Source organism: Dendrobates tinctorius, unplaced genomic scaffold, assembly GCF_039654945.1.
Source record: "Dendrobates tinctorius isolate UK_male_01 unplaced genomic scaffold, ASM3965494v1 ptg000074l, whole genome shotgun sequence".
Classification (NCBI taxonomy): domain Eukaryota; kingdom Metazoa; phylum Chordata; class Amphibia; order Anura; family Dendrobatidae; genus Dendrobates; species Dendrobates tinctorius.
In genome coordinates, this window is record NW_027361742.1 from 6211046 (window position 1) to 6238938 (window position 27893).

General features: G+C 41.2%; 1 protein-coding gene across 2 annotated transcripts in view; it reads left to right on the forward strand.

Annotated features, from left to right (window-relative positions):
- The window catches only part of KCNT2 (potassium sodium-activated channel subfamily T member 2), a 1782840-nt gene that overhangs the window by 1483086 nt on the left and 271861 nt on the right, over window positions 1-27893 (forward strand). For both annotated transcript variants that reach the window (XM_073582885.1, XM_073582886.1), the window contains exon 20: window positions 25077-25148. In XM_073582885.1, the coding sequence (XP_073438986.1) occupies window positions 25077-25148 (72 nt within the window). The remainder of the gene's footprint in view (window positions 1-25076; window positions 25149-27893) is intronic.

Genomic DNA, 27893 nt, shown 5'->3' on the forward strand with positions numbered 1-27893 from the left:
CTCTCGTGGAGAGCTGTCACATAGGCAGATGTGACCACTCTCCAGGGGCCTCTGGTGATATAATAACTGCAGGTGTCCTGCCGCATTGTATCACTCTCACGTCAGATATCAATGGAGTTCATGCTGTCACTTACAGTGCCACTGTGTAGGAAAATTCTCACGCAGCAGTGCTGTAAAGTGAAAGCATGAACACTAGTGAACTTTCAGGTATAACACTGCAGAAGCCATTATCTCCTGTCAGTGTGTCACTGGAGGCCCTGTAGAGAGGTCACATCTCCTGACGTGACAGCTCTATAGGGGAGAACATCGTGGGACACTTGTTATTAAATATATTACATCAGAACATGGAGCATACTGTTGGTTTATTATTTATTTATTTTTTTTACAGGTGATCGAGGGCGTCTCAGAAATTAGGAGTACTATAAAGATGGTAAACTGTGTTTAGTGTTTTATTTTATTAAAAATACTTTATTCTAGCTGTGTGTTTATTTAACCCTTTCACAACTATAGGATTAGTAATGGATAGGTATCTTTTTGACACCTCTCCATTACTAAGCCAGGCTTGATGTAACTTTACAATACAAAAGTGACATCAACCCCCAACTATTACACTATATGCCACCACTACATGGCAGTGGGAAGAGAGGCTTAGTGTCAGAATTGGCGAATCTTAGAGATGCGCCATTTCTGGAGCAGCTGTGAGCTGGTGTTTGTAGCCAGGGGGAGCAATATCCATAGCCCCTTCCCAGGCTATTAATATCAGCCCACTGCTGTCTGCATAGTCTTTTCTGGCTATTAATTATACTGGAACCCAACATCATTTTTTTGGGGGGGTCCCCCTATTTTAATAGTCAGTAAAGGCTAAATATACATCTGTGAACTGATATTCATTGCCTGGGTAGATTTATGAGTATTAACCCCTTCCTAGGCTACAAACATCGGCACCCAGTTGCTGGTTTTCCCTCTCTGGCGCAGAAAATTGTGCGAGAGCCCATGCCATTTTTTTCTTTTTTTTAAATTAAACAGATGTTGCATTAAGGCCAGGGTCACACTTGCGAGAAACTCACACGAGTCTCGCACCTCAATTCCCGGTACTGCCGCCCGCACTTGGGACTGGAGTGAGCGGCTGCATATATTTCTATGCAACTGAACGCTCCCGTACTAGTGCCAGTGGCAGTGCCAGGTACTGAGGTGCGAGACTTGTGTGAGTTTCTCGCAAGTGTGACCCCGGCCTATTGCAGATTTTGTGTGTGTCTTTATTTAACTCTTTATGTACCATTTAATTATGTTTATTACCATACATCGGGCATGGTATTATCTATCTATCTATCTATCTCTCTCTATATATATATAACTATCTATCTATCTATAGCTATATCTATCTATCCATGTATCTTTAGATCTATCTATCTCTAGATGTAGCGCTCTATCTATAGATATATCTATACACTCCCTGACAGAAGTCATGTCACTTATCCATGTTATGTAAATAAAAGCTTATAACCTGACTTTAAATTCATCCATTGGTGGTATAAATTATTCTTTTGAAAGCTGAAACCCTCCGAAATGTGGTTTAGGTTAAGAAATAAATGGCATCAATGCAGAAATATTGATCATTTAATGGACACAGAATGGTCAGATTTTGGCAAGACAAAAGTTTTGTCACCTGGTCATATAATGCACCCAATCCTAGTTTACATCCTCACATGTGCTCAGTAAATGATCGGTTAATTCATGGGTGTGTATAAAAAGAAACCCAGCCCCCCAGACCTTTGCATGAGCTGCAACTTGAGCTCTGACAATTTGCCAAAAATCCACCCTGGACAAAAGCCTGGATTATCACGAGGCTGAAGACCAGATCCACTGCAGAGGTGGCTGGCACCTTTAATGTGTCTCAGCGTCAAGTAGAAAGAATTAAAAAAAGATTCGAAGAGACTGGAGATGTGTTTGACAAGCCCAGGTCCGGCAGACCCCACAAGACAACTAGAAAATGCAAAGCAAGCCCCTCTTCCACTGCAGCAGAGCTTCAACAGGTCTGGTCACCTCAAGTCCCTGTGTAAACTGGAACAGTTTGTAGGATTCTGTCTCGAAATGGCCTCCATGGTCGAATCAGTGCCCAGAAGCCAGCACTAAACAAAAGGCAAATAAAAAACCGTGTGGCATTTGCAAAGTCCCACAGCCTGCTGAACAGATGGATGCTGGAAAAGTGGCAGAAGGTGGATTTCGCTGATGAATCTTCAGTAGAATTACACCACAGCCGCTTCAAATACTGCAGGAGACCTACTGGACCCCGTATGGATCCAAAATACACCCAGAAAACAGTTAAATTTGGTGGTGGAAAGATCATGGTCTGGGGTTACATTCAATATGGGAGTGTGCGAAACATTTGCAAGGTGGAAGGCAATATCAATAGCCTAAAATATCAAGAAGTATTAACTACCTCTTATATTCCAAATCATAAAAGGGGTCAAATTCAGCAGCAGGATGGTGCTCCATCTCATACATCCATTTTCTACAACAAAGTTCCTCCAGGCAAAAAAAGATCAAAGTGCTCAAGGACAGGCCAGCCCAGTCACCAGACATGAACATCATTGAGCTTGTTTGGGGTAGGATGAAAGAGGAAGCTTGGAAGACAAAACCAAAGAATCTAGATGAACTCTGGGAGGCATTTAGGGCTGCATTCTTTGCTATTCCTGATGACTTCATTAATAAATTGTATGAATCATTGTTGAACAGCATGGATGCAGTCCTTCAAGCTCATGGAAGTCACACAAAATATTAACTATGACTCTAATAGCAACACAACTTCATTCACCAATGTTATGCAACATATATTTGTATTTTAAGTTAATTATTTGTTTGAATATCACATTACTTTCTGTGGCCGACAAAACTTTTGTCTTGCCAAAATCAGACCATTCTGTGTTCATTAAATGATCAATATTTCTGCATTGATGCCAATTTATTTTCTTAACCTAAACCACATTTAAGAGGGTTTCAGCTTTCAAAAGAATAATTTATACAACCAATGGATGAATTTAACGTCAGGTCATAAACTTATTTACATAACATGCATAAGCAACATAACTTCTGTCAGGGAGTGTACAGATCTATCTATCTACAGATCTATCTATAGATCTATCTATCTATCTATCTATCTATCTATCTATCTATCTATCTATCTATCTATCTGTCTGTCTATGTGTGTAAACATCACTCTTCAATTGAGTATGCAAAATAAGAGGTTGGACAAGGAAATGGCATCACAATTCTTTTTTTTTGTTAAATAACATATCTTTATTTAGCTTACAAAAATGCATATGACAAGCCCCAGAGGCCATGGGATACTCGGTTCCGGGCCGGTCGTCTTAAAGGGATACGTCACAGTGGCGGTGACCCGGTCCGTGGCCTCAGGCGGTCATGTAAAAGGGGAGTGATGATTAGGGATAAAGTTTATGTAGTGATTTGTGCCGCCAGTTGGAGTGTTCGACTGTAGTATAGCCGGTACTGCAGATGATCCCTAGGGGAGTAGATGGTGATGGCAGTGTAGATGTTTAACACTCTCCAACCAGGGCTGACCCCCAGAGATTGTGATGGAAGTAGAAGGCACAGAGTAATAAGGCAGGAGACAAGGAAAGTCACTTAATCCTTTACTGTAGTTCAGGTGCAGTTCACAGGAGATATTACAACTCTCACCAGGTTACAGTCTGCTCTGCAGAATGAGAGTTATCCTTCACTTTGCTGTGACTCGGTGTAAGCTTCCTGCTATTCCAATCCCTTCTGGGACTAAGACTTCCCGGAGTCTAGAACTTTCCATTATAGCCACTACTCACTGTGTATTCCCTCTCTGGCAACTTGTAGCTTGGATCCTGTGTGAAGCTCAAGTTTCTTCTTGCACAATCCTTCACTGATCCTAATTTGTTGCAGTCTTCCTGGGGAAAACCACTCTGCTGTTGGTTATATAAACTCACACAGTCTCTCAGATTACCACCCTGCTCTGAAAGCATGGATGGCCTAGGGGCTGACTCCCTGATTCTTATTAGCTTTGCTTCTGAAGGAAGCGCATGTCATGGGTTCCAGGAGCGTTCTTCATCTTCTCCACCTTCTTCTTCACTGAAAACAACAACTCTCGACTCCTCCCTCTCCCAGTTAGGGTATTTCTGCAAAGCTCTAAGCTTCAGACAAGTAAGGGAGAGAGTGTTGTGGTCTCTAGCAGAGAAAGCATAACTCCCATTGCTTACAAAACACATGCAAAACAGTACATATTTAACCCTTTTGTGTCAGTAAAGACGCAGGGCGCCACACATATAAATCCGTATCAAAAACGTGCAGATTTTTAACTGCGCTTTCTGTCATGAGATGCAGAATCTGCGCAGAAAATTCCACAGGAAAAACCGCAATGTGTGCACATACCCTTAGACTGAAACCAGCTTTCATCAAAGAGTTTTACTTTAATCATGTTCATACTTTGTGTATTCCCAGCAATGGTCACATTTTCTCTGGTTGTATATTCATGAACTAGCTGACCATAAGCTCCGATCTTGCTCCTTCCTTTTCCACTGTGTTATTAGTTGTCCATGTCGCATGCACACTTTGTATCTTTTTTTTTCAAGGATGGAACACATACCCAATATAATCTTTGGTGCCATTCACATATGCATTGTTTTCAAGGACTCTGTGTGTGCAAAACACATGGAGACATGTCCATTTTTCCTGGAAGCACAGATGACCAGGGACAAGTCAATGGGTCCCTGATAAACAGGAACAGCACACAGAAGACATCAGTGTGCCATCCATGCGCCATCCATGTACCGTCTGTGTTTGACATTGCTAAGTATAGGAGAAGCTTTGTCAGAAAGGTATAAGATCTGTCTATCCCTCTCATCACCTCCTGTGATCAGCTGGTGCTTTACTCACATTTGGAAGACAGCTTGTAATTGGGAATTTAATTTTCTGTTCTGTTTTAGAAGCAGAGACATTGAATTAATGTTCAAAATTGAAACATTGCATACCTGTCACAGGGAAAGAGAAGAGCTCTATTTATTATGTATTCCATCTAGGAACCATTATGTGTCAATATTTGGAACAGACAGAAAAGTGACATTCTGAAAATGAACCTATAATGGAAGCCATTTTAATCTCCTGAGCCCCTCTGCTTCTATTTGATTCAGTAATATAAAGGATCAATATTGGACATGTAGTACATTTATATGTTCCTAAAGCTGACAGACAAATGCATCTCCTGAAAAATGGTGTAAATGCAGCCTTATACCAAGCAATGCCTCACTAATGGCACAACAGTATAATTTTTTTTTTATAAAAAACAGCTAGAAGCCCCCAGAAGACAAGGTAAGGTATTTTGACAATCTAAAAATATGTACAGTAACAGGAAACAGTCAAGATTAGAGTTGAGCGATACCGTCCGATACTTCAAAGTATCGTATCGGATGGTATCGGCCGATCTTTAAAAAAAGTATCGGTATCGCCGATTCCGATACCGGAAGTCCCATTCAAGTCTATGGGACTTCCGGTATCGGAATAAGAAAAACCCTTTCCTGCCCTTGTACAGCCTCTCTGGGGTCTGTACGGGCCTTTCGGGGGGCTGTGCCGGCCTGCCAGGGGGTCTGTGCAGGCTCCGGTGGTCTGTGCCGGCCTGCCGGTGGTCTGTGCACGCTCCGGGGGGCTGTGCCGGCCTGCCGGGGGGCTGTGCAGGCTCCGGGGGGCTGTGCCGGCCTGCCGGGGGGCTGTGCCGGCCTGCCGGGGGGCTGTGCAGGCTCCGGGGGTCTGTGCAGGCATCGTCCGATGGGACTACAAGTCCCATCGGGCGATGCCTGCTACCATGACAGTGATTGACACATTAGCCAATGATGGGACAGTAGTAGTCCCATCATCCGGCTAATGTGTTAAATGTAAAAAAAAAAAAAAAAAATTACATGCTACATACATACAACATGCATACTACATACATGCTACATTCATACTACATACTACATACATGCTACATTCATACTACATAAATACTACATGCAACATACATACTACATATATACTACATGCATGCTACATACATACTGCATGCTACATACATACCACATATATACTACATACATACTACATGCATGCTACATGCATGCTACATGCTACATACATAACACATATATACTACATGCATGCTACATACATACTACATGCTACATACATACCACATACATACTACATACATACTACATGCATGCTACATACATGCTACATACATACTGCATACATACTGCATGCTACATACATACTACATACATACTACATACATACTACATGCATGCTACATACATACTACATACATACTACATACATACTGCATGCTACATACATACTGCATACATACTGCATGCTACATACATACTACATACATACTACATACATACTACATACATACTACATGCATGCTACATACATACTACATACATACTACATACATACTGCATGCTACATACATACTACATACATACTACATGCATGCTACATACATACTACATATATACTACATGCATGCTACATACATACTACATGCTACATACATACTACATATATACTACATACATGCTACATACATACTGCATGCTACATACATACTACATACATACTACATACATACTACATGCATGCTACATACATACTACATGCATGCTACATACATACTACATGCATGCTACATGCATGCTACATACATACTACATGCTACATACATACCACATATATACTACATACATACAATACATTCATACAATACATACATAGACATACAGTACATATAACATAGAGTAACATACTTACCAATACTTGTCACATTGTTCCCCGAAGCCATTGTCTTTTCCGGAATAAATATTAACATAACAAACCACAAAAATACTCACCCACGATCCGAAGCAGTCCACGAGTGTGTCCCACGACGATCTTGGGTAGAGAACTGCAGCATCAGATGATGCTGCCGTTCTCTACGGGCTGCAGGAATCCAATGACGGAAGGTAGGTATCCTTCCGCACTGTATTCCTCCGCCACTTAAAAAAAAAAAAAGTCCCTAGTCTCACTTTATGCCATTGCTGTGTGGGAAATTCCCACACAGCAATGGCATAAAGTGAGACTAGGGACTTTTTTTTTTTAAGTGGCGGAGGAATACAGTGCGGAAGGATACCTACCTTCCGTCATTGGATTCCTGCAGCCCGTAGAGAATGGCAGCATCATCTGATGCTGCAGTTCTCTACCCAAGATCGTCGTGGGACACACTCGTGGACTGCTTCGGATCGTGGGTGAGTATTTTTGTGGTTTGTTATGTTAATATTTATTCCGGAAAAGAAAATGGCTTCGGGGAACAATGTGACAAGTATTGGTAAGTATGTTACTCTATGTTATATGTACTGTATGTCTATGTATGTATTGTATGAATGTATTGTATGTATGTAGTATATATGTGGTATGTATGTAGCATGTAGTATGTATGTAGCATGCATGTAGCATGCATGTAGTATGTATGTAGCATGCATGTAGTATGTATGTAGCATGCATGTAGTATGTATGTAGTATGTATGTAGTATGTATGTAGTATGTATGTAGCATGCAGTATGTATGTAGCATGTATGTAGTATGTATGTAGTATATATGTAGTATGTATGTAGCATGCAGTATGTATGTAGCATGTATGTAGTATGTATGTAGTATATATGTAGTATGTATGTAGCATGTAGTATGTATGTAGCATGCATGTAGTATATATGTAGTATGTATGTAGCATGCATGTAGTATATATGTAGTATGTATGTAGCATGCATGTAGTATGTATGTAGTATGTATGTAGTATGTATGTAGCATGCAGTATGTATGTAGTATGTATGTAGTATGTATGTAGCATGCATGTAGTATGTATGTAGTATGTATGTAGCATGTATGTAGTATGTATGTAGCATGCATGTAGTATGTATGTAGTATGTATGTAGCATGCATGTAGTATGTATGTAGTATGTATGTAGTATGTATGTAGCATGCATGTAGTATGTATGTAGTATGTATGTAGCATGCATGTAGTATGTATGTAGTATGTATGTAGCATGCAGTATGTATGTAGCATGTATGTAGTATGTATGTAGTATATATGTAGTATGTATGTAGCATGCATGTAGTATGTATGTAGTATGTATGTAGCATGTATGTAGTATGTATGTAGTATATATGTAGTATGTATGTAGCATGCATGTAGCATGTATGTAGCATGCATGTAGTATGTATGTAGTATTTTTTTTTTTTTTTTTTTAACATTTAACACATTAGCCGGATGATGGGACTACTACTGTCCCATCATTGGCTAATGTGTCAATCACTGTCATGGTAGCAGGCATCGCCCGATGGGACTTGTAGTCCCATCGGACGATGCTTGCACAGACCCCCGGACATCAGCACAGCCCCCCGGCAGGCCGGCACAGCCCCCCGGCAGGCCGGTACAGACCCCCACAGGGTGCACAGACCACCGGCAGGCCGGCACAGCCCCCCGGCAGGCCGGTACAGACCCCGGGCAGTCCACACAGCCCCCCGGCAGGCCGGCACAGCCCCCCGGCAGGCCGGCAGAGACCCCCGGAAGGCCCGAAATGACGGCGCATCATGATGCGCACACACCGCGCATCATGATGACGTCAGGCCGTCAATCAACTGAACTTCCGATTCCGATGCCGAATTCCGATATTGAAAAAATATCGGAAGTCGGTATCGGAATTCCGATACAGCAAGTATCGGCCGATACCCGATACTTGCGGTATCGGAATGCTCAACACTAGTCAAGATATATTTTTCAATTTTTTCTTCTTGCACTCCTTTTACCTCATTAAACTGAAAGGAAATATCAAGGGCACATTTTTGTATCATTTTCATTTACAAAGGTTTAACCCCCTTGACAGAGTGTTTAGTGCCAAGTAGTTCAAAATGTGACCAAAGCCTTAATGTCCTCTTCAGACTGACATTGTCAAATCCCAACGTTTCTTAAAGAACAGCTTCTGTCAATTCACAGTGCAGAAACTTTATGATAAATCCACCTCCACTCCTGAGCTCTGCAAGGACATGGAACAGGCTGAAGATAAATGGTCATAAAAAAACAATTTATATCTATGGTGGGAAAAAAAGTATTTGATACACTAGTGATTTTACAAGCTTTCCCACCTACAAAGAATAGGGAGGTCTGTAATTGTTATGTTAGGTCAACTGTGAGAGCCACATTCTTTAAAAAGATCCACAAAATCACATTGTATGATTTTCAAATAATTAAAATGCATTTTATTGCATGAAATAAGTATTTGATCACCTATCAACCAGCAAGAATTCTAGTTCTCACAGACACGTTAGTTTTTCTTTATACTGTACCATAACCGTACCCGAACTTGAACCAGAACCCAAACCAGAGACCCATTGAAATCTATGGGGACCCGAACTTTAGAGCCAGAATATTTCTCTCTCAGTTTCTCTCTTCTCCTGGATTCCCAAACTATAAAACTTCCAGGACTTCCAGGAGAAGTCCATGTTTGGAGTTCAGCACTAGGGTGCAATATGGTATGAACTCTGAATTTTACAGTTCAGGTTCTCTCATCTCTACTTATGAAATCTTCTCTTTATGATAGACTTAGATACTGAAGCAAATACTTTGCGGAGAGTATTATTCATTTGGATGACTGTTGTGAAGTGTTTAGTTTTCAGCAAGGATAGAAGTCTGGGAGTCTGCGCTAACAACAAAATATCCAAAATGATTGCAAATGTGCACAACTAAAAACTATAAATTAACAACAAAGAGTAAAAGTGTACATGTGCCTTAAAAATACATTTTACTAAATATATATTAAAAGATAATTGTTGACGTGATTAATAACAACAGGCTGCAATACCAAATATAATAAAAAGGGGGCCCTGTCTATACTACAACTTATTATTACCGGGAATGTATCCTATGTGTTTGTTTAAATATTGAGTGGACTTTAACGACTATCAGCATTAAGTATATTAAATATAAAATGGTGCTAGACAGTGGACATACAAAATGAATGAAGAATGATTGAAACAAAAATACTTACATCGGTAATAAAGTTGTAGTGCAGGTTCTCCTGCCGCCACTGCATCTACCACTGTCTTCCATGGATGTCCAGGCCTTTTCTGAGTCATCAGTGTGCTTTTTTCGCAGAATATACCAAATTATTCATTTGGCCACTCCTAGCATTTCTGCTATCTCTCTGAAGGATTTCTTTTTTTTCCGCCTAATTATGGCCTGTTTCCCTTCCATTGAGAGCTCTTTTGACCGCATGTTGTGAGTTCACAGCAACAGCTTCCAACTGCAAATTCCACACCTGGTATCAGCTCCAGAGCTTTTACCTGCTTAATTGATGATGGATTAACAAGGAAATAGCCCATGCTGCCCAATTTGAGATAATTATCCTATTACCTTTGATCCTTTCAAAAAAGACAGCTGCATATCAAAGAGCTGTAATTCTTAAAATCTAATTCCAGTTAGGATGCGAATACCCTCAAATTAAAACTGGGAGTCTGCATTTTAGCTCAGTAACTCAAAGCGATTATATAACTGTATATTTTGATGTGTTTTGGTACAGCTAATTTGCCAAAATGTGTGTCACTGCCCAAATATTTCAAGACCTAGCTTCATAAACTCTGTCACTGCTTCGGTCTTTGGCTGCTGCACTCTCAATGTAATAATCAATGACCTCAGCAACTCGTAGCACGGGCACAGACACTGAGCTCCATTATTGGCTGCAGAGCTCTCAATGTAATAAGATACAGGATATGGTAACCATGATGAGGAGGCAAGGAAAGCAGCAACATCTAAATACCATCAAAGGGTAAGACAGGTCCTGAAGAGCCAGCTCAAAGGGAAGAATAAAATCAGTGCCATCAATACATATGCCCTGTCAGTTAAAAGATACCCTGCTGACATAGTGTGCTGGCCAAAAGAAGAGATGGATCACACCTTAGAGATGATCACCACTGGGAGGTGCCTATCCCTACACTGGCTAGTTTTCCCTACCTAACAGCGGAGGTGGGAGCCCTAGGACCTGATTTCATATGGAGAAAAGATTTCTTCTTTCTTCTTATGATGAGCTATAGTAGAACTACCTAGACTATTCTTAATAGAGAACTGATATGTAGTCCTAGCCTATATAGTTTCCCATGCTATTTTTTCAAATGGTTGTATACGATAAAGCAGAACTATATATATGTTCCATCGAGCCACAGAAGATCCTCTCTATTCAGATACAAATCGTATTTACCACTAGCCAGAGCAAAAAAATCATCAAATGATAAATCTAAAAAGATATATACAGTAAAATATCGACACCATGTGCACCACAAATAAACAAATGTGCAGAGTGCTGCAAACCAATGAAAACACATATAGATATCACCCGACTATGCAATTCATAATATAATGGGATGATCACCTGTTATGAATGGGTCACCGAGGAGGAAAAAACCTAAACATGCTAAGCCCAGAAAAACCAGAGAGGTTGGTAACTATGCAGATTGCAGATCCCTGATCCTACCACACAACTAGCAGCAGCCGTGGAGCGTGCCTACGATGAACCTTGATGCCTCGTTACGGCAGGAGGACTACATAAGCCTAAAGCAAAAAAAGAGAAAACTGACTGCCCCAGAGCAGACCCCAAAGGAATAGATAGCCCCCACACATGTAGTGACGGTGAAACAAGATGAAAACACAAACACAGGTAGGAAAATAGGCTGAGCAAACGATGGGACCCAAACTAACTTGAAAGGAGAAGAAAGGAAAGACACTGTCTGCAATCTGCAAAAAACCCTACAAAAATAATGTCCAACACTTCTGATAGCAAAAATAACCCTGAAGTCACTAGGTTTCTCCCACTATATCAGCACTCTGAAATATTCTGAGACAGAGCAAAAAGAAACCAAACAAGGGACATAAAGCAAATTGGCAAACACAGATAAATAAGAGTGGAAATCCAGCACAGCCTAAGCCGGGGCTGGCTGACCACAAAAAAACTGAATAGACCAACAAAACCAAGTGTGAACATTAACAGAGAAACTTAGCTTGAGCTGACTGGAACAGAGCTTAGAACAAAGAACGGACAAGCAGAAGGGTCATCAGCAACTGAATAGGGCGTCGACTGCCTTAAATCCAATCTGAGACTCCTGAAGTCCAATCGTCATCTTCATTCTCAGGTGGTAGATCTCCACCGATCAAATCAGCCTCACTACCTCCTGTTACCACCAGAGGGAGTCTGGAAGGAGAACTCACAACTGGTGAACCAAAGAATGAACTCACAACAATCACCCATGTCGTGCATACACAGAGTCGTATTCATGACTAACAACCCCTAAAGATACACAAAGGATCATACTCAATCGCACGATGATCCATATGAAAATGAATAAAATGCACTTAGAATACACATGTTCGAGCAGCCATACACAGCCAGTTAATACTCCAATTCATAGAATCAGTCGACGTGTTTCCCCTCTTCCGAGGTTCATCAGGAGTAAGATAACACGGAATACTTAGCTTGTGTGATACAGAAGATGTCACTCGGTTTCGGGTACAGTCAGCCCTTAGTATGATGCCTGGAGTCAGTAACGAGAATGCCCGCCCTATATAGAAGATGAAAAGAGCACAGCTGACACAGCGTGTGTGTCAGCTGATTGCGTACCATATCAAAGGATATCCGGCTTCCTTCCAAGAGGTGAGTCATCGGACCGCCATATACACTGCGCATCTACAGATACAGAGCAGTATAACACTATGCCCCCTGGACGCAAGGCGGCAGTTGTAAACAGCGCATGCCCAGTCAAGCGCCATGGCAACATGTCAGGAACCGCCCCAGCACACAAATGTGCACAGGACCGGACATGACGCTAAACCGGACACAAAACACTGCGCATGCCCAATGCCGTCATGCAACACAGAGCTATCCCTCAGATACCGCGCTTGCGCGATAGCATACTACTCTAGCAGATTCAAGAGCGCCAGTATAAACATGATAAGATTCAGGCATATTGCGCATGTCCGATAGAATCCTAAACCTCCAATCTAGACAGTATGCATCATATATGCCCGATGTCATCAAATGTATTCAGATTTACATCAGCACCTCTGGAAACAATGAATAATATGTACCCGATGTCATTGCTAGGCAAAAATATATCAGCACACAGATGTCCACATACAATTAGTGATATTAATGCATCGTTACATTAAAAATATATATAGCTTAATTTAGATTACAAATTATATTTTAATATACATAAAGTCATAGCAGTTCCCCAAATTATGCAAAATTCATGACATCTGATGTTGTCAGTGAGAGCTATTACTAGGCAAAAGCATATCATCATACAGATATCCATGCATAATTAGTGATATTGATGCATCACCATGTTCAAAGGTATATATAGCTTAATTGGAACTATTTGACATAATATAATACAATGCATTACATTTTAATATATATAAGATCATAGCAGTTCTCCAGATCATGCAAAATTCATAACATCTGATGCTGTCGGTGAGAGCACATCATATCTCATCACTATTAGTGGTGCATTCACACACAACACATTATATACATGTCACTGCATCATCTGATTAAATGGGCATCGAATCACTTGTTGAACTCCTCTATATGATGTTCTCAACCAATATTCGGTGAGACAATAGATGTAGCGCTCAAAAAATACAGCAGATGAAACCATGCAAGGCCCATTTGGCTGATAAACATGAAGCGGCAATACGATGACCTAAGGTCCACTTACAGGAGATCATGGAACACACAAAAGAACCTATAGACAAACTTCATAAAAAACAACCAAATTGCATTTGTTCATTTAGACCCTTTGGGGACACTGCATCCAGTCTATAGATTCATTTTAATTCTTTTTGTAAGATCTTTTTGTCCCAGTCGCCTCTATGTACTGATGGCGAAATGACCTCAATTACACTAAAGGAGAAGGAGTTCAAATCTCCCTGATGTACATCCATAATGTGTCCAGATATTGGAGTATCTCTGGCATGACGAATATCACCCAGATGATACTGAAGGAGATAGCAGAAGAAATTTTTGAACCCCTCTCCATAATCTTTGAAAATTCTTGGAGAACAGGAGAAGTCCCAGAAGACTGGAGAAGAGCAAATGTTGTTCCTATCTTCAAAAAGGGGAAGAAGGTGGACCCAGGCAACTATAGGCCGGTGAGTCTGACTTCTATACCAGGAAAGATCTTTGATCAAATTATTAAACAACATGTATGTCAGTACCTGGATAAGAATGAAGTGATTAAACAGAGTCAGCATGGGTTTGTAACTAATAAGTCATGTCAGACTAACTTAATTTCCTTCTATGACAGAATCACTGATTGGGTGAATCAAGGAAATGCTGTAGATATAGTATATCTTGACTTCAGCAAAGCATTTGACAAAGTATCTCATACAATCCTTATTGAAAAAATGACTAAGTATGGAATGGACAAGGCAACTGTTAGGTGGATTTATAACTGGCTTAGTGATCGGACCCAAAGAGTGGTCGTAAATGGCTGCACATCCAGTTGGAAGAATGTCTCAAGTGGGGTACCACAGGGCTCTGTCCTGGGCCCTGTATTGTTCAACATCTTTATCAACGATTTAGATGAAGGAATTGAGGGTAAACTGATTAAATTTGCTGATGACACAAAGCTAGGAGGAATAGCTAATACTAGAGAAGAGAGAGAGGATTCAAAAAGATATAAATAAACTGGAGCAGTGGGCAGCAGCTAACAGAATGGTTTTTAACAGGGAAAAATGCAAAGTACTACATCTGGGCAATAAAAATGAAAAAAGCATATACAGAATGGGAGGAATAGGGCTAAGCAACAGCACATGTGAAAAAGACTTGGGTATACTAATAGATCACAGACTGAATATGAGTCAACAGTGTGATGCAGCAGCAAAAAAGGCAAATGCAATTCTAGGATGTATTAACAGAAGCATACAGTCTAGATCACGTGAAGTCATTATTTCCCTCTACTCCTCTTTGGTCAGACTTCATCTGGAATATTGTGTCCAGTTTTGGGCACCACATTTTAAAAAAGACATCAACAAACTGGAGCAAGTTCAGAAAAGAGCAACCAGAATGGTGACCAGTCTGCAAACCCTGTCTTATGAGGAAAGGTTGCAGGACTTGGGAATGTATAGTTTGCAAAAGAGAAGACTGAGAGGAGACTTAATAGCTGTCTACAAATATCTAAAGGGCTGTCACATTGTAGAAGGATCAACTTTATTCTCATTTGCACAAGGAAAGACTAGAAGCAATGGGATGAAACTGAATGGGAGGAGACACAGATTAGATATTAGAAAAAACTTTTTGACAGAGTGATCAATGTGTGGAACAAGCTGCCACGAGAAGTGGTGAGTTCTCCTTCAATGGAAGTCTTCAAACAGAGGCTGGACAGACATCTGACTGGGATGATTTATCGAATCCTGCTTTGAGCAGGGGGTTGGACCAGATGGCCCAGGAGGTCCCTTCCAACTCTTCGATTCTATGATTCTATGATTCTATGATAACCAATTCGTCTCCTTAATTCTCTCTTTGTTTTGACAACATAGTTTAGTGGACAGGAGCATCTAAAAAGATAGACAACTCCACTGGTCTTACAATTGGCAAAGTTTCTACTCTGATAAAGTCTACCTGTCGAGACACTGGAAAATTCTTTCCTAACTCCAATGAAGCCACAGAAAGAGCATCCCCCACATTTGAAGGTTCCCAATGCTCTCTTCTCCAACCAGGTGTTCTTTTTTGGCAATGGAGTATAGAGGCTATGCACCAATTGGTCTCCAATTGATCTACCCCTCCTATATGTAATGGCTGGAGTATCCGGTAAAAAATCACAGATCTCACTATCCGCCTTTAAAATCCCCCAATATTTTGTGATAATATTGCGCACTTGCCAAGGACATCCATCATAGTTCCCGATAATGCACACTTTTTTATCATCTAATTTCTCTTTGGGATGTAGAAGGTCGCTCCTGGTGCATATCTCAGCCTCCTTAAAGGCATCAATAAGAACCTTTTCAGGGTACCCCCTATCAAGGAACCTATTTTTCAACTCTTTGGCTTGTTTGTAAAAGCCAGATGTTTCGGAACAATTTCTCCTAGCCCTGAAATGTTGTCCCTTGGGTATACCCCTACGCAGACTCAAAGGGTGATTGCTCCCCCAGTCCAGTAGATTGTCGGTCGAGGATGGTTTCCTAAATATCTTCGTCTCCAATAGACCTCCAATACCTTTACAAATATCGATATCCAAAAAGTTAATTGATTTTAAATTCGCCTCAGAAGTGAATTTAAGGCCTATCTCATTAACATTAAGCTCTTGAACAAAGCCATTAAATGAAGATATGTCCCCTGACCAGAAAATCAAAATATCATTAATGTAGCGCCCCCAGAAAGTTATCTGGGGGCACCACCATGCTGTTCAGTCTTCACCAAAGACAACAGTGTCTTCCCACCAGCCCAGGAGCAGGTTGGCATACGTGGGCGCACAAGGGCTGCCCATCGCGGTGCCCCTGAGCTGGTGGTATTACACACCGTCAAACAAGAAATAGTTATGTGTCAACAAAAATTGTAATAAAGTGCAAATAAATTCACTATGTAGATTGCAATGTACCCCTCTCAATCTCAAGAAATACTCCACTGCTTTTAATCCCATATCATGGGTAATAATAAGAAATAATAATAAGAAAAATCCTACTGTTCCAAGTTTTTAAGCCCTACCAAAAGTGCACAAGGGGCTGTCCCCATTGAGGGGATGACCAATTGTTTCGGGTAACTACTCCATCTCTCAAAATTGTGGAATCTATATAGATAGAGTGCTGTGACAATTTGTTACAGCACTTCCGTCATATATTAGAGACTCCTCGGACCTTCTGATGAAAATTGAGGATAATGTCATTAGATGATAATGTACTCCTGGCCTCAATTGACGTTGAGGCCTTATATAGTAGTATTCCCCATGATATAGGATTAAAAGCAGTGGAGTATTTCTTGAGATCAAGAGGGGTACATTGTAATCTACATAGTGAATTTATTTGCACTTTATTACAATTTTTGCTGACACATAACTATTTCTTGTTTGACGGCGTGTACTACCATCAGCTCAGGGGCACCGCGATGGGCAGCCCTTGTGCGCCCATGTATGCCAACCTGCTCCTGGGCTGGTTGGAAGACACTGTTGTCTTTGGTGAAGACAGAACAGCATGGTGGTGTCCCCAGATAATTTTATGGGGGCGCTACATTGATGATATTTTGATTTTCTGGTCAGGGGACATATCTTCCTTTAATGGCTTTGCTCAAGAGCTTAATGTTAATGAGATAGGCCTTAAATTCACTTCTGAGGCAAATTTAAAATCAATTTGGATATCAATATTTGTAAAGGTATTGGAGGTCTATTGTAGATGAAGATATTTAGCAAACCATCCTCGACCAACAATCTACTGGACTGGCGGAGAAATCACCCTTTGAGTCTGCGTAGGGGTATACCCAAGGGACAATATTTCAGGGTTAGGAGAAATTGTTCCGAAACATCTGGCTTTTACAAACAAGCCAAAGAGTTGAAAAATAGGTTCCTTGACAGGGGGTACCCTGAAAAGGTTGTTATTGATGCCTTCAAGGAGGCTGAGCTATGCACCAGGAGCGACCGTCTACATCCCAAAGAGAAATTAGATGATAAAAAAGTGCGCATTATCGGGAACTGTGATGGATGTCCTTGGCAAGTGCGCAATATTATCACAAAATATTGGGGGATTTTAAAGGCGGATAGTGAGATCTGTGATTTTTTACCGGATACTCCAGCCATTACATATAGGAGGGGTAGATCAATTGGAGACCAATTGGTGCATAGCCTCTATGCTCCATTACCAAAAAAGAACACCTGGTTGGAGAAGAGAGCATTGGGAACCTTCAAATGTGGGGGATACTCTTTCTGTGGTTTCATTGGAGTTGGGAAAGAATTTTCCAGTGTCTCGACAGGTAGACTTTATCAGCGTAGACACTTTGCCAATTGTAAGACCAGTGGAGATGTCAATCTTTTTAGATGCTCCTGTCTGCTAAACTATGTAGGCAAAACAAAGAGAGAATTAAGGAGACGAAGTGGTGATCATCTGGGTGATATTCGTCATGCCAGAGATACTCCAATACCTAGACACATTAGGGATGTACATCAGGGAGATTTGAACTCCTTCTCCTTTAGTGTAATTGAGGTCATTTCGCCATCAGTACGTAGAGACGATTGGGACAAAAAGATCCTACAAAAAGAATTAAAATGGATCTACAGACTGGATACAGTGTCCCCAAACGGTCTAAATGAACAAATGCAATTTGGTTGTTTTTTATGAAGTTTGTCTATGTTCTTTTGTGTGTTCCATGATCTCCCGTAAGTGGACCTTAGGTCATCGTATTGCTGCTTCATGTTTATCGGCCCAAATGGGCCTTGCATGGTTTCATCTGCTTGTATTTTTTGAGCGCTGCATCTATTGTCTCACCGAATATTGGTTGAGAACATCATATAGAGGAGTTCAACAAGTGATTCGATGCCCATTTAATCAGATGATGCAGTGACATGTATATAATGTGTTGTGTGTGAATGCACCACTTAGGCTAAGTGCACACGTACCGGAACTCTCGCGGAAATTACCGCTAGAATTCCGGAATTCCAGTCCGCGGGAAAATCGCATTTTAAATTCCCGCGATTTTCCCGCGGAAAAACTAGCATTTTGCAAGCGTAATTAGCTTGCAAAATGCTAGCGTTCTCCGAGCGATCTGTAGCATCGCTTGGAGAACTGATTGACAGGTTGGTCACACTCGTCAAACATAGTGTTTGACGAGTGTGACCAACTTTTTACTACTGAGGCCGCCTATGCGGCATCAGTAGTAAAAGATAGAATGTAAAAAAAAATAAAAAATGGTGTTATTCTCACCCTCCGACGTCCCGCGCATCCGTTCCCAGTAATCCTTTGCGAAAATGCCCGCGATGACGTCCGTTCTCGCGGGATCACGATGTCTCGCGGTCATTCGCGATGACGTCGCGCGAATGACCGCGAGACTTCGCGATCCCGCGAGAACGGACGCCATCGCGGGCATTTTCGCAAAGGACTACTGGGAACGGGAGCGTGAAGAGAAGCGGAAAGACTGCGCGGGACGTCGGAGGGTGAGAATAACAATATTTTTTATTTTTAAATTCTATTTTTTACAGGGATATGGTACCCAAAGCCCGGAGGACAGTCTCCTCTCCTCCGGATCGTGGGTACCATCCGCAATTGTTCTGCTTACTTTCCGCATGGTGGGCACAGCCACATGCGGGAAGTAAGCGGAACAATGCATTCCTATGGGTGCGGGATCGCCGCGATTCCGCAAATTAATGAGCATGCTGCGGTTTTTACCGCGAAGCGATTCCGCCGCGGTAAAAACCGCAGCATTAGCACAGCATTGCGGAATCCCATAGGAATGCATGGGATGCTTATTTTTCACGTTTTCGCGGTTAAAACAGCCGCGGAAACGCGAAAAAAACGCCACGTGTGAACTCAGCCTAATAGTGATGAGATATGATGTGCTCTCACCAACAGCATCAGATGTTATGAATTTTGCATGATCTGGAGAACTGCTATGATCTTATATATATTAAAATGTAATGCATTGTATTATATTATGTCATATAGTTCCAATTAAGCTATATATACCTTTGAACATGGTGATGCATCAATATCACTAATTATACATGGATATCTATATGATTATATGCTTTTGCCTAGTAATAGCTCTCACTGACAGCTTCAGATGTCATGAATTTTGCATAATTTGGGGAACTGCTATGACTTTATGTATATTAAAATATAATTTATAATCTTAATTAAACTATATACATTTTTTAATGTAACGATGCATTAATATCACTAATTGTATATGGACATCTTTGTGCTGATATATTTTTGCTTAGCAATAACATCAGATACATATTATTCATTGTTTCCAGAGGCGCTGATGTAAATCTGAATTTACAGTATTTGATGACATCGGGCGTATATGTTGAATACTGTCTAGATTGGAGGTTTAGGATTCTAACGGACATGCGCAATATGCCTCACGCTTGAATCTGCTAGAGTAGTATGCTATCGCGCAAGCGCGGTATCTGAGATATAGCTACGTGTTGCATGATGGCATCGGACATGCGCAGTGTTTTGTGTCCGGTTTACCGTCATGTCCGGTCCTGCGCACATTTGTGTGCTGGGGCGGTTCCTGACATGTTGCCATGGCGCTTGACTGGGCATGCGCTGTTTACATCTGCCGTCTTGCGTCCAGGGGGCATAGTGTTATACTGCTCTGTATCTGTACATGAGCAGTGTATATGGGCGGTCCGATGACTCATCTCTTGGAAGGAAGCCGGATATCTTTTGATATGGTACGTAATCAGCTGACACGCACGCTGTGTCAGCTGTGCTCTTTTCATCTTCTATATAGGGCGGGCATTCTCGTTACTGACTCCAGGCATCATACTAAGGGCTGACTGTACCCGAAAATCGAGTGACATCTTCTGTATCACACAAGCTAAGTACTCCGTGTTATCTTGCTCCTGATGTACCTCGGAAGAGGGGAAGCGTGTCGAGTGATTCTATGAATTGGAGTATTAACTGGCTGTGTATGGCTGCTCCAACATGTGTATTCTAAGTGCATTTTATTCATTTGCATATGGATCGTGCCATTGAGTATAATCCTTTGTGTATCTTTAGGGGTTGTTAGTCATGAATACGGCTCTTTGTATGCACAACATGGGTGATCATCCCATTATATTATGAATTGCATAGTCGGGTGATATCTATATGTGTTTTCGTTGGTTTGCAGCACTCTGCACATTTGTTTATTTGTGATGCACATGGTGTCGATATTTTACTGTATATATCTTTTTAGATTTATAATTTGATGATCTTTTTGCTCTGGCTAGTGGTAAATACTATTGGTATCTGAATAGAGAGGATCTTCTGTGGCTCGATGGAACATATATATAGTTCTGCTTTATCGTATACAACCATTTTAAAAAATAGCATGGGAAACTATATAGGATAGGACTACATATCAGTTCTCTATTAACCCTGCTGTACTGTTCGGGTCAATATGACCCAAAATGATTTTTGAGACCCTGCAGATTTTTTTTAATGAGGATTTGAAACTAGTGGTTCCTTGACTTCTCCTCATTTGTGGAGCTCTACATTTTTTTTTTGTTTACTTTTTGCTACACGCTGATTGTTACACTTGTACTGTTCGGGTCAATATGACTCGATAGCATTTTATACTGTTCTACAGGTCTCTGATTATTTCTGACTGCAAAAGTTATGTTTTTTTATGTGTACTTCATCTCAAAATGGTGGTGTTTCACTGTTCTTATCAGTAAGAAAGTCATTATCTAGTCTGTTTGTGAGAGAGGAGAAAGGTTTCATGAAATTTCTAGAGTACTGCGGTTTGATTCTAAAACAGATAGAATGGAAAGAAGAGCAAAAGATAAACTAGCCCCTATTAGAAATGTTTGGAATCAATGGGTAGAGATTCTACCAAAATTGTATAATAGTGGTGAAACTGTAACTGTTGATGAGCAACTGGTGGCATTCCGAGGTAGGTGCCCATTCAGACAATATATACCAAGTAAGCCAGCAGAATATGGCATCAAGATCTGGACACTTTGCGACAGCAAAAGTTCATATGCTCTAAATGTTCAAGTGTATACAGGAAAAACCCCTGATGAAAGACCTGAAAAAAATCAGGGTATGCGTGTTGTTCTCGATTTGACTCATGGACTAAAAGGACAAAATGTCACATGTGACAACTTTTTTACATCCTATCAACTAGGCCAGATGTTGAAGAAAAAGCAACTTACAGTGCTGGGTACTATGAGAAAAAATAAACCTGAACTACCGCAAGGTATCCTTAGCAATAGAGAGGTGTACAGTTCTACTTTTTATTTTTCTGGAAATACAACTGTTGTTTCTTATGTTCCAAAAAAAACAAACAGGTAATTCTAATGAGCACAATGCACCATGGCAATGCCATAAGTGATAGACAGAAAGCCTGACATTATTTTGGATTATAATGCCACAAAGGGAGCAGTTGATACTTTAGACCAAGCAATATCAACATATACATGCAAACGCAAAACCAATCGGTGGCCAATGATTTTATTTTATAACATACTGGACGTTTCTGCATACAATGCATTTGTCTTATGGAGAGAAATCGAGCCCGATTGGAACCGGAATAAGCTGCATAAAAGAAGATTATTTCTTGAGGAATTGGGAAAATCCCTGGTGAGGCCATATATTGAGAGCAGAAAAGTGACCCCCAGAAGTGATGGAGCAACAGCCATTGTAAAAAGTGTCCAGCATGCTCAAGAAAGAGACTCCACATCCACGGCCTCCACCAGCACAGCTACCAGCAGCACAGCTACCAGCAGCACAGCTACCAGCAAAAAAAGGAAGAGATGTAGCTTCTGCCATCTTCCTGTGACAATAAGACTAATCTTACATGTGCTGGATGTTCAAAATATTTGTGTAAAGGACATGTGTCTTATTATTGTGTTCAGTGTAAAAACGCATAAACATGTTCAGTTTTTTCCTTTTTCTTTCTAAAAAGATTGAAGTTTTTATGATTTTTCATTTGTTGATTTATAAAATTTGTTTTCAAAAAGTTAAATTTCATGTTTAATTAATACTAATGTAAAGCTTCTTTGTTATTTGTGTGCAGAATGTCAACAATCGAAGATAATTGCAAAAAGCCTGTGTAACCTTTTTATGAAAAAAAATAAATAATTAAGTTTGAATTTAAATTTTTCATTTGTTTATGATCAACCATGTTCACATACAGTATTTTAATGAAAAAAGTATTCAAATAAAACAATTAGAGTAGCTAAAAATCAAGAATTAATAGGTCGGGTCATATTGACCCGGGAACAGTACAAGTGTATAGCAAATGCGAACAGAACAGCAGGGTTAAGAACAGTCTAGGTACTTCTACTATAGGTCATCATAAGAAGAAAGAAGAAATCTTTTCTCCATCTGAAATCAAGCCAGGAAGACTTACAGTATATTATTTATCTCTTCTCTTTCTCACCTACCTTTTAACTCCTTATCACACCCCTGCCACTATAGGACCCTATAGGGTTAGCAGGGTAAGCCGTCGTGGAGTGGGGGGGCCTATTGCACAGGTCCTAGGGCTCCAACCTCCGCTGTTAGGTAGGGATAACTAGCCAGTGTAGGGATAGGCACCTCCCAGTGGTGATCATCTCTGTGGTGTGATGCTTTTTTGATTATTTAAAGTGTTATGAATAAAGTTTGATTTTTAGCAGAGACAATAGAGATACTGTGAAATTCTTGAATTGGTCTTTTGTCAAAGGATTTTTTTGGTCTGTGATTCCTGCCAAAAGAAGAGATGGAAGCTGCAGATGTGAAGACATGAAAGCTCCTCACAATGCATGGAGGTCTCCACCCTAAGTCTAGCACCCAGAGATTGTATACCAACAGAAAGGAGGGTGGTCGAGGCTTGATAAGCATCCAAGCCACCATCACGGATGAAACAAGGAGTATTCAGGAATTCATCAGAAAAATGGCACCAAAATTTGAGAAGCTGAGAGAAAGCCTAAAGCAGCAACATCAACAGATCTGGAAGGAAGAACAGGAACGTGACGCACCATGGCAAGACAACTGCTGCATGGGATGTACCATCGACAGATAATGGAGGTGGCTGACATGGAGAAATCCTACCAATGGCTGGAGAAAGCAGGACTCTGAGACAGCACAGAGGCACTAATCATAGCGGCACAAGAGCAAGCACTAAGTACCAGATCCATAGAAGCAGGAATTTACCAAGCAAGACAAGACCCAAGGGGCAGACTATGCAAAGAAACCTCAGAAACCGTCCAACACTTAGTGGATCTGCACAGTATATGGGCTAAGTCCCCCTAAGTCCAGGTGGGAGACCCCAGTGAAAGTGGTGGAGAATTAAAGGGCTAAAATCCTGTGGGACTTCAAGATCCAGACGGATAAGAAGGTGTTGGCTAAGCAACCAGACACTGTGATAGTAGACAAGGATCAGAAGACAGCAGTGATAATAGATGTGGCAGTGCCAAGTGACAGCAACATCAGAAAGAAGGAATATGAGAAGCTGGAGAAATTCCAGGGCCTCAAAGGAGAACTGGAGAAGAGGAGGAAGGTGAAGGCAACTGTGATTCCAGTGGTGATAGGAGCACTTGGAGCAGTGACCCCTAAATTGGAAAAATGGCTACAACAGATCCGATGAGCAACATCTGAGCTCTCTGTCCAGAAAATTGCAATGCTCAGAAACATTTTGAGATTCACAAAAAAAGTAGTGATAATTATAAAACTCTTGCTTGACACCATTTCCCACACTGTTGATTCTTTTTTTAAGTCTGTCTATTGAGATAAAAGTTCTAAATACTCAAGCAGATTACTATACATATACGATAGTCTTAAAGGTTTGCCACCTTTCAGTATGATTTTTATATTTATAGTAATAACAATACTGCCAGCTGTGCTATTTAGAGTCATGGAATCTGTTCTATACTGTTGTGTTGTGACATGTGCCTGTTGCGGAAATTCATGTGCAGTATTACCATATGTCATGCATGAGCTTTAATAAATGGAAAGGTGGTGCGTACATTCCACTTTTACACAGGATCTGGTGCTTATTACACAAGTCAAATGCTTCACATTAATCATATTTTTTTTCCTCTGTCTTCTGGAAATGACACATTTATTCACATTAAAATACAATGTAACTGCCATAAATCATGAACAGATCATTTCTTCATCAGCACTTGCTAAGTCTCCTATTGTGTTATGTTCTGGATAATGTACTTTGGGTTATTTTTAACAATGTATGTCAATATCTTTCTAGATATATGAATATTGTGCAGCAGTTGTTTTAAATGAGTGTATTAATATGAAATAGTATGTTTATAATGTATTCTTCTAATCCCAATGTTAGGCCCGATATGCATTTTCTGGATGCAATCTGTTGGTTTCCGATGGTCTACTACATGGTTGGCTGCATAGACAAGTAGGTAAACTCTTATTTCAGTTTTATTATGTGTTGTGTGTCTGTATAACTTGTAAAGTCTTGTATTATTTTTATTACTCATACAAATTAAGTCAAATCATTTTCTTTTCATCTATATTGTAGAAGATGAGCATTAATAATATGTTACGAACTTAGTTTCAATTAAAGAAGTACTTGAATCAAAGTTTGTATCCTTGTAATATAATGCAGTCATCATATTATACAGCACTGTGTACTTACAATTGCTCATTTTGACTTTCCACCTAGCTAATTCTTCCCTTTCCTCTGCTCTATGTAGATACAAGAAGTCTCTTGTCCCTGCATAAATCATTTCCCTCTTCAACTCCTGACCCAGTAGCTCCCTCTTCTCCCCACCAGGGATGTTTGGCAGTGACATATGACTCATGTAGGGAAAATTGACCTCCTGTTTCTACATTGAGCTTGTAGGGTTTCAGCTAGCCAGTTTTTAATCATGTGATTTCATAGACCTAATGGAAAAGAGAAGAATTAGCTGGGTTGAAAGCCAAAATTAGCAATTGTAATTACATAGTGCCATATAATATGGTTATTGCACTATATTAAGGAGATAAAAACTTTGAAGGGAGGAGGAGTGCTTCTTTAACCCCTTCACCGCCTTGGGTTTTTCTGTTTTTGAGTTTCTGTATTTTGCTTCCCTTCTTCCCAGAGCTATATCTTTTTTTTTATTTTTATGTCAATATGGCCATGTCAGAGCTTGCTTTTTGCTGGACAAGTTTTAATTTTGAATCACATCATTGGTTTTGCCATATAGTGTACTGGAAAATGGGAAAAAAATCAAAGTGCGGTACAACTACAAAAACATTTTTTTGTTTGTTTTTTACCATGTTAATTACTAAAACTGACCTGCCTTTATGATTCTCCTGGTCATTACGAGTTCATAGACACCAAACATATGTAAGTTCTTTTTTATTTAAGTGGTGGAAAAAAATCCCCCTCATAAAAAGTTGCCATTTCTGAGACTCGTAGTGTCTCCATTTTTCACGATCTGTGGCTGGGTGAGGACATATTTTTGCATGCCAAGCTGATGTTTTTATTGATACCATTTTGGTGTAGATACGATCTTTTGATTGCCCGTTATTGCATTTTAATGCAATGTTGCGACAACTAGAAAAACGTAATTTTGGCGCTTTGATTTTTTTCTCGTTACAAAATTATTTTTTACTAGATGTGTGCCCGATGCTATTGCATCGGGAGGGCAGTAACATCATGATGGGGGCAGCTTTGTTGCGCTGGGGGTGGCGGCCCACCCACTTCCATGCAGTCACAACCGGCAGGAAAGACGGTGTTTTGCGGCCTGTGCTGGACATGGTGTGACCAGAGGGTGGCCGCACCCAATCTCCAGCACAGGCCTCAAGCTGTGGTCTTTCCTGCCGGCTGTGACTGCACAGAGGTGGGTGAGCAGGCAGCGGCGAGATCCGGCGCGTGTAGTCAGGCGGTGGGTCATGGCGGGGGTCCAGCGGCGCTATCCCTCTCATTACTCCCCCCTCATTACACCCTCTCGTTACACCCCTCTCACAGCTGGCAGGAAAGACGGTATTTTGCGGCCTGTGCTGGAGATGGTGTGACCAGAGGGTGGCCACCACCCAATCTCCAGCAAAGGCCTCAAGCTGTGGTCTTTCCTGCTGGCTGTGACTGCACGGAGGTGGGTGGGCAGGCAGCAGCGGGATCCGGCACATGTAGTCAGGCGGTGGGTCCTGTCGGGGGTCCGGCAGCAGCATCCCTCTCATTACTCCCCCCTCATTACACCCTCTTCTTACACCCCTCACACAGCCAGGAGGAAAGACGGTGTTTTGCGGCCTGTGCTGGAGATGGTGTGCGGCGCCACCAGAGGGTGGCCACACCCAATCTCCAGCACGGGCCTCAATCCGTGGTCTTTCCTGCTGGCTGTGACTGCACGGAGGTGGGTGGGCAGGCAGCAGCAGCGTGATCCGGCACATGTAGTCAGGTGGTGGGTCCTGACGGGGGGGTCCGGCAGCGGCATCCCTCTCATTACTCCAGACTCATTACAACCTCTCATTATACCCCCTTCATTACACCCCTCTCGTTATATCCCCTCGTTACACCCCTTTCACAGCCTCGTGATCACAGCGGCAACCTGGATCCAAGCGGCAGCTGGGATCTGAGCAGCGGCTGGGAGCCAAGCAGGGGCCGGGATCCCAGCGGCGGTTGGGATCGCAGCTGCATATCCCAGCAGCAGCTGGGATCCCAGCGGCGGTTGGCATCTTAGCGGTGGCCTAGATCCGAGCGGCATCACTTGGGTGTTCCAAAATGGCGGCTGACGTACTTCTGGTGCGGCGCAGTGGATTGTGGGATACAGGGACATCCAGACGGAAGTGGATGACAGAAAATTTAAGGCTATTATATATATAGATATATAGATTAGGCATTTCTGACAGCGGTGAAACCAAATATGTGTATATCTTTTTTTGTATTGTTTTATTTTGAATAATGTGACAAATATGGGGTGATTTAAACTTTTAGATTTTTCACATTTTTTAAATATCTTTAAAATCTTTTTTTTTTTACTGTACACTTGCTTCAATAGTCTCTATGGGAGACTAGAAGCTGCAATCATCTGAAAGCTTGTGTTACACAGAGCGGGACTTCATCCCTTCTGTGTATAGCTAAAATGATCACCTGCTATGATCGCCGACTACTGGGTGGCACTCATAGTTATTTGGCTATAACAAACACAGGGGTCTCATG